The sequence below is a fragment of the Nicotiana tabacum genome, chromosome 6 (assembly GCF_000715075.1).
Source record: "Nicotiana tabacum cultivar K326 chromosome 6, ASM71507v2, whole genome shotgun sequence".
Taxonomy (NCBI): Eukaryota; Viridiplantae; Streptophyta; class Magnoliopsida; order Solanales; family Solanaceae; genus Nicotiana; species Nicotiana tabacum.
The window spans coordinates 5,147,391-5,154,217 of record NC_134085.1 but is presented as its reverse complement, the minus strand read 5'-3'; the positions used below and the strand labels follow the sequence as shown (position 1 = coordinate 5,154,217).

The window sequence follows — 6,827 nt, the reverse complement described above, 5'->3', positions numbered from 1 at the left end:
TTAAATAAATACTAAATGAAAATGCGACATATTTTATATTTTTATTAATTTAAACGAATAAACATGCACAGACAAAAATACAAATAATTATACAAAAATACCACAAAAATAAAAACATTGCACATAAAGGAAAATTGTTTTATTTTGAATTTTTGGGAGTGATTCTCATATAGGGCGAAAATCACGTGCTCACAACTGGGCCAGTGCGGCCGCACAACATTTTGTGTGGGCCGCAAAGATGAAGATTAGAGAGTATGCTTCTCAGTCAGCCAGACAATGTGGCCAAAGAGGACTTTGTGCGGACCGCATTAATTTCATTGCGTCCGCACTCGATTTCGTGTGATCCGCAGAGCCAAAGTTCAGAGAGGTGGCGATTGAAGGATTATGCCCAATACGGTCCACGGTCCATTTTGTACGGACTGCAATAGAAGCCACCGCGGCCGCTGTGCATTTTGTACAGTCCGCGGTGGACAACTTCAGAGAGGAGATTAGTCAAGCCAAGAGCCTTAGTTCGGCCGCACTCGATTTTGTGAGGTCCGCACTAGCCCCGCAGAGGTATTTTTGTCCAGAACTTTTAGCCTAGTACAAATAGTTTCTTTTCCTATTTTTAGGTCATCAGATAGTTTTGGACATAGAGTTGCGCTCGTGAATTCTTCTCTTTTACTATTTTGAGTAATTTTAGCTTAGTTTCAACATTGAATCTTCAAGTTTTATTTAGTAATTAATTATTATGAGTTTTTCTTTATCTATTTCTTTATTTTCTTCTATAATTATGAGTAGCTAGACCCATTAGCTAGGGTTGTGGCTCAACCCTAGTGTGAGTAATTGATGAGTCTTGTATTTTGATGCTTGATTATCTATAGGTGTTTGATATTTGGACTAATTTAAGGTTTTAATGTTGAATTAGTGGTTGAAAACACTAGTTTATGCCTAGTAGACTTTGGCTCTTTTTGAGAAAGAGAGCCTAAGTCCATGAAATTAGTCCAACAAGGAAATGGGGCGTATTCAAGAGATTGATAGCCCCAATTAAAGGATTAAACCTAGAGATAGTAATACCCGACTTGAACATCAATTGCTTGTACAAATTTGCATACCCAATTGGTTTTGAGAAAGTCAATTCGGGCAAAATCACTCGAACTACCGAGAGGTATAGAGTGGGTAGAATCGTGCAATGGTTATATCATACTCCCCAAATGTGACAATCTAGCCTTAGACTCAAGAATCCGTTAATTAATCACCTAGGAGAAAGTCACTACCTTAGTGCCTTTTATCTATTTGATCAACACTCAATAGTTTAATTTTAGCTTTACTTAGCTTAATTTAGCATCGTAGTAATATAAAATTAGAAGTAAAACCAAAACAAATAATGTTTAGAAGTGCAATTATGAATAATTACACAATTCCCATTTAGATAGAAACTCAACTCCAATATCTAGCTCCCTGTGGAAATCGATCCCGACCTTCTCGGGTAAAAGCTGCTTCGATCTCTCTTGCTACTTCATAGTAGTACAGGGTTGGCCTTGATCATTGAGCAGCAAGCCACAAGGTATTCCAACGATCTTGAGTAGTCAATCACAAAGTATTGACTACCTTTCCTCTTATATGATTTAGATTTCTCTTGTTGGATACTTAATCTTCTAACGTACTCTATTCTTGAGTCACAACGTGATTAATATCTTTTCAATCATGTGGTTTATATTTTTCTTTTCTTTGTTTATATTTTTATACATTATTGTAGATTAATAGTGGGATGAATCTTTAATTTGGCTATTTTTTTACATTTTCTTGGTTTATTATCATTTAAACAATAAAAAAATTTATAAAGTATAAGTACTTATGTTATTGCGTTCTAACTTCTATTAGTGACTCTTAGTTATATGACATTTTAAGAAAAATATCGAAAACTATCAAATCGTACCAATATCAAAGAAAAACCGAAATGATGATCATATAAAAGATTAGTGTACCTAAAAAAATAGTATTATATAAATTTTAAAATTAACCGACCGAACCAAACTATTGGTACCCCTATTTAAAATGGGTTTAGGTCATTTGGGTATTAAAATTTAGTCTGATGATTTTTAAGTGATAAAAATAAGACTAGTGAGTTTTGTGCTGTGAACATCCTCTTGGATGAAATAACCCGTTGCTTCCCTTAGCGTCTCGTTATGCGGTAAAGCTTAGGAAATCATGTACCACACCCAGTGGTAGGGGTGTTAATTGTTCGGTTCGGCCGGTTATTTTATAAAATTTGTATTATATCAAATTTTTGGTTATTCTATTATGTATAACCTAAATTAGACTTTTCGAAACCGTCACAATCATGTCGGTTTCTCTTCGGTATCGGTACGGTTCAGTAAATTTTTTGTAATTTTTTTTAATGTCATGTAAAAGCCACTAGTAGAAGTAGAATGCAATAACAAACGTACTTTTATAGGACTTAGCAAAACACATATGGCATTTTTAATGTTTAAAAGGTGACAAATTAAGAAAATATGAAAGATGGCTAGAGTATAGATCCACTAATTATTCTACATCAACGTAAAAAAAACTAAGAAAATACAAAACCAATATAAATCACACGCGAGTGGAAAAATATTACTAAGCTGGGATTCAAGAATAACGTCTATAGAATATTAAATAATTAAAAAAAATCAAAATCATACGAAAGGAAACATATTCAATACATTGTAGTTTGCTATCCATAATCATTACAATACCTCGTTTCTTGCTAGTGAACATGCTGGAAATAATTTAGTTTCAATAGGAGTAGCATAATAGGTTTGAGAATTATGATTTTGAGTTGATTTACTTGTTGGCTTGTAACTGTTTCATAATTCCAAGGCCCGTGAAAAAATTTAACGCTTTATTATTTTTAGACTTAATATATAAATATATTGTTCACATTATAAATTTATTCGGTACGGTTCGGTATTTTTTCGGTTTATATTCATAAAATAAAAAACCTACCCTACATTTGAAAAGAAATCACCATGCATATTTTAGCCATGAAAATCTTTATCATTTATATTATTCCTTGTGTAAGAAGGCAAGGAATAATACACCCAACCCCAGCACTCTGTTTTTTCTCCATCCTATTTTTCTTCCTTCCCAACACCAGCATACTTTTTTTTTTCCAAAATATTACTCCTAGGACTTTACTTTTCCAAAGAGTTGGAATTTCCCAAAACAACAAAAATATTCCACCCTTTTGTTGTTGTTTTTTTTGGTTCCAATCAAGAAAAAAGAAACAAGACATACGAGTACCATATTAAAGGAACAATATAACATCATTGAACGTTCGTACTTAAGCACCAAAAGAAAACCTGCCTGATAAAAAAGTGAAGTCTTGGGAGGGTAGATAGTACGCAAACCTTAACCCTATGCAAAGGGTAGATAGTACGCAGACCTTACCCTATATTGAACGTAGAGAGGCTGTTTCTAGAACCCGCTATGCATTTACAAAATGAAAAAATCACAAGACAGGGTTGCACAAGTGAGAACATAAAAGGAGGTCTGTCATGGTCAATACAAATAGCTATTAAACAATTCAGAAACGAATCTCTGATTTGAAGTTTATGAATTTCTACAAGGATTTCAAGCTAATAACTAGGTTCATGGTTAAATATTTAATGAATTTTTAACATATATATATATATATATATATATATATAAGGCCTAGGCAAAAGCTATTGGGTTCCTGGGAACCCGCATCTTAGACTCTAAATTTGCCACATCTAAGCATCGTCTAATGACAGAAGAAACACCAGGGAATTCAGCAGCCTGAGCAGCTGTCCCCTCATAATTGAAACTACTATCGTTTGAGTTTGAATTTCACCTTACATGCATAAGAAATGAAGAATCTCTAGAAATCAAACAATTGCACCAGATTTTCTAGGAGCATCTTGGCTTTTTGCGTATCATTTGATAGGAATTTCCTTTAACATTTCAATTAAAACGAATGGGTTAAAGAAAGTTTTTATTATACAATACATCAGAGCAAGGGCATTAATTAATGAAGAGTGACCATCCTCTGAAGTATTGAACTAGAGATGCTTTTGTGGCACGGAGGGTCAACAAACAATTGGCTATCGTATAGCTGATGGCTCAGCCATATTACTCTATGGGGCCGTTTGGTACAATGGTGGGATATCCTGGAATTAGTTATCCCACCTTCTATATGAGATAACTAATCCCACTATTTTAGTGTAAAAGTAATCCCGGGATTAGCTAATACCCCAAACCAAACATGAGATAAAGTTAATCCTAACTTTATCCCAGGATTATTATTCTTATTCCATGTACCAAGCGACCCCTAATGGTTTGAATGTGCTGACTCTGAACTATGTTTCTGAAAGAACTTTACAACCCACATCCCCAAGAGAAAGAAAGCCACCAAACAGGCTTACTAAAAAAAAAAGTCAAACAAACTAGAGCTAAATCTTGATTAAAAGGATTCTGGAACCTTACTATAAAACAAAGAAGGAAGTGTAAGGCTACTTGATCAATCTACCTGTTTTGAGCAGTATTACGTTTGTGCACGTACTATCTCCATCTCTTAGAAAAAAGACCATGAAGCAAATAACATAAGAAGAATACATCTACATAATATCAATCGCAAGATTCAAGAAAATGCAAATAGAAAGGGTCAGAACAAAAATCGCAGTAGATGTCAATCTTACAAGGTTTTATGCTAATTATAGCACTAAAACCAATGAAACCATAAGAAGTTGGAAAAGGGCTAAGATACACCTCAATCTTGACTAAAGGAAACAGCATTATGTCTTTACAAGAGTGAACTACATAGCATCTGATGACAAAGTCAGGAACGGGTTTAGCATCTTTACTCCAACTGTACGATTTCTTACCAATCAGTTATAACGGTATGTCTTTAGGGAGTTACTTAAATTGATTAGCATTGCTTTGAAAAAGGTGTTGCAGCAGAGTGTTTTAACATTATTTGAAAGAGCCTTTCTATAATATAATAATGTTGTTGCTTATCCTCTCGTCGGAAATGCAGTAAAATAATCTAAGGAAGCTTGCTGATAAATGGCTCATCAACAAAGGAATATAATAGCAGCAATATTCTTTAAGGAGCTTAAAGATGAAAAAACAATGTCATCGGAAAAGTGGATAAACCTCAGAAACAAACAATGGTCTAGTGCCAGTATCTCAACCAAAAAGAATTTCCTCTTAGCCCTTACTCTTCATATATAACTCATACAACTCAGGCAACTCATACCTGAACGGCAACACACAGTTCTCTATAAACTTTGATTCCGGATATGACACGACAGTGTAAAGACATAGCCTCCTCCTTAAAAGTAGCTTCTCCTTGAGAAGTTTGAAGATTTCATTCCTTGGCAAGACCCTTTTCTCCAAACTGAGCTTCAAAAGCGTAGGGTGACTGGCGATATAACTAGACTTATATCCAAGTTCATTCATGAAAAACTCCAATCCTTTTCTAAGCTTAGCCTCAGATGCGGTCAAACAGTAAGGAAGCTTTTGCACCATTGTGAGAATATCAGAATCCAACCATCCAAAACTCCTGAAAATCTCTAGTTTCATCTTTAGTGTAGACTCACCAAAATTTACAATAGCTTCAATTCCATGTTTAAACATAGGGGACCCTCTAGGAATGCCAAAATCCTTTTCCACTCGACGCACTACGCTCTCAAGCCACTCAGTCTTTTGAACCATACCCAACGGACGATTAAGAAAAAACTTGTTAATATCCATACTTGAAAATCCTACTCTCTCTAACAACAATATATTGGGTGGCATTGCTTTAGGGAGATTCCGAGAAAATAACCAAGGTGCTCTTTTTATAACCATAGCTACGGAATCAACATCACTACCTAATAATTCTCGAAGATAATCAAGATTTCTAATAAAAGTATCAAGACTTGTATGAAACAAAGCACCACTTCTTGTAATTACTCTAGTTAAATTCGACCCAGATAAGCCAACTTCTTGAAGAACCTTAATTTTAGGTTTAAGGGTATTATCAACATCAGAAAATAGCAATCCGGGGTATGCAGAAACAAGGGTTTTAATCTGGGTTTTGTGTAAACCAATTTGTTCGAAAAAATTAAGGACTAAATTAGGCTTATTGTTTCCGGGTTTCAAGCAAGTTACCTTAGTGCTAGTAGAAATAGCTTTTTCTTTGGAGAATCCAACTGAGTTAACTAGCAAATCAACCAATAAATTGCTGCTGTTTGTAACATTTGCTGGAGCTGTGGAGTAGTAAAAGAGCTGAAATTTGGTGCAATTTATGGAAAAGAGATGCCTTTTCGCGCCATTGTTACTAAGTCGAAATATCAGAGTAAAGCACATTGTTGATAGTAACTCCTCAGTTTTGATTTTGTGCTGTAAAATTTGGGGATTTGTAAGAATTGGGGAAATTGAAAGTTGAGATTTGTCAGGGAAACGAGGCAAATGTACTGTTTAAGAAAATATATTATTTCGCCCTCCTACTTATTTGCCTGTATCAATGAGGAATTTTCATTCTTGGTAGAGATTTTTACTTTACACTCTTTTGGATCATTGTTCCCGTCGTTTTATAATGTACTGTATTATATTATATTGTATCGTATTGTATTGTATTATTTTATGAATATAATATTTGGATAGATTGTATTGATTGTTATTGTCAAATAATATTTATTATTTGGTTTGACTGTATCGTATTATACTGTAACTGATAAGTTTACTAAAATATCCTTAATTGTTTAAATATTAAACTTATCAAAAATTATGTATAAAAATAATCTTAAAAAATAAAACATAAGTAAGAAAGCAGAACAAAGAAGCAAGATAGAAGAAGG

General features: G+C 34.0%; 1 protein-coding gene across 1 annotated transcript; it reads right to left on the bottom strand.

The window, feature by feature from the left end:
* Positions 1-5,052: 5,052 nt before the first annotated feature.
* LOC107820395 (transcription termination factor MTERF15, mitochondrial-like) lies at positions 5,053-6,478 on the bottom strand. Its single transcript, XM_016646677.2, has one exon. It carries the CDS (start codon positions 6,334-6,336, stop codon positions 5,194-5,196), a length of 1,143 nt encoding a protein of 380 aa, XP_016502163.2. The 5' UTR covers positions 6,337-6,478; the 3' UTR covers positions 5,053-5,193.
* Between the last annotated feature and the right edge of the window lie 349 nt (positions 6,479-6,827).

Coding starts and splice junctions, on each gene's coding strand:
- LOC107820395 (XM_016646677.2), bottom strand. CDS start 6,336: ATGTGCTTTACTCTGATATTTCGACTTAGTAACAATGGCGCGAAAAGG.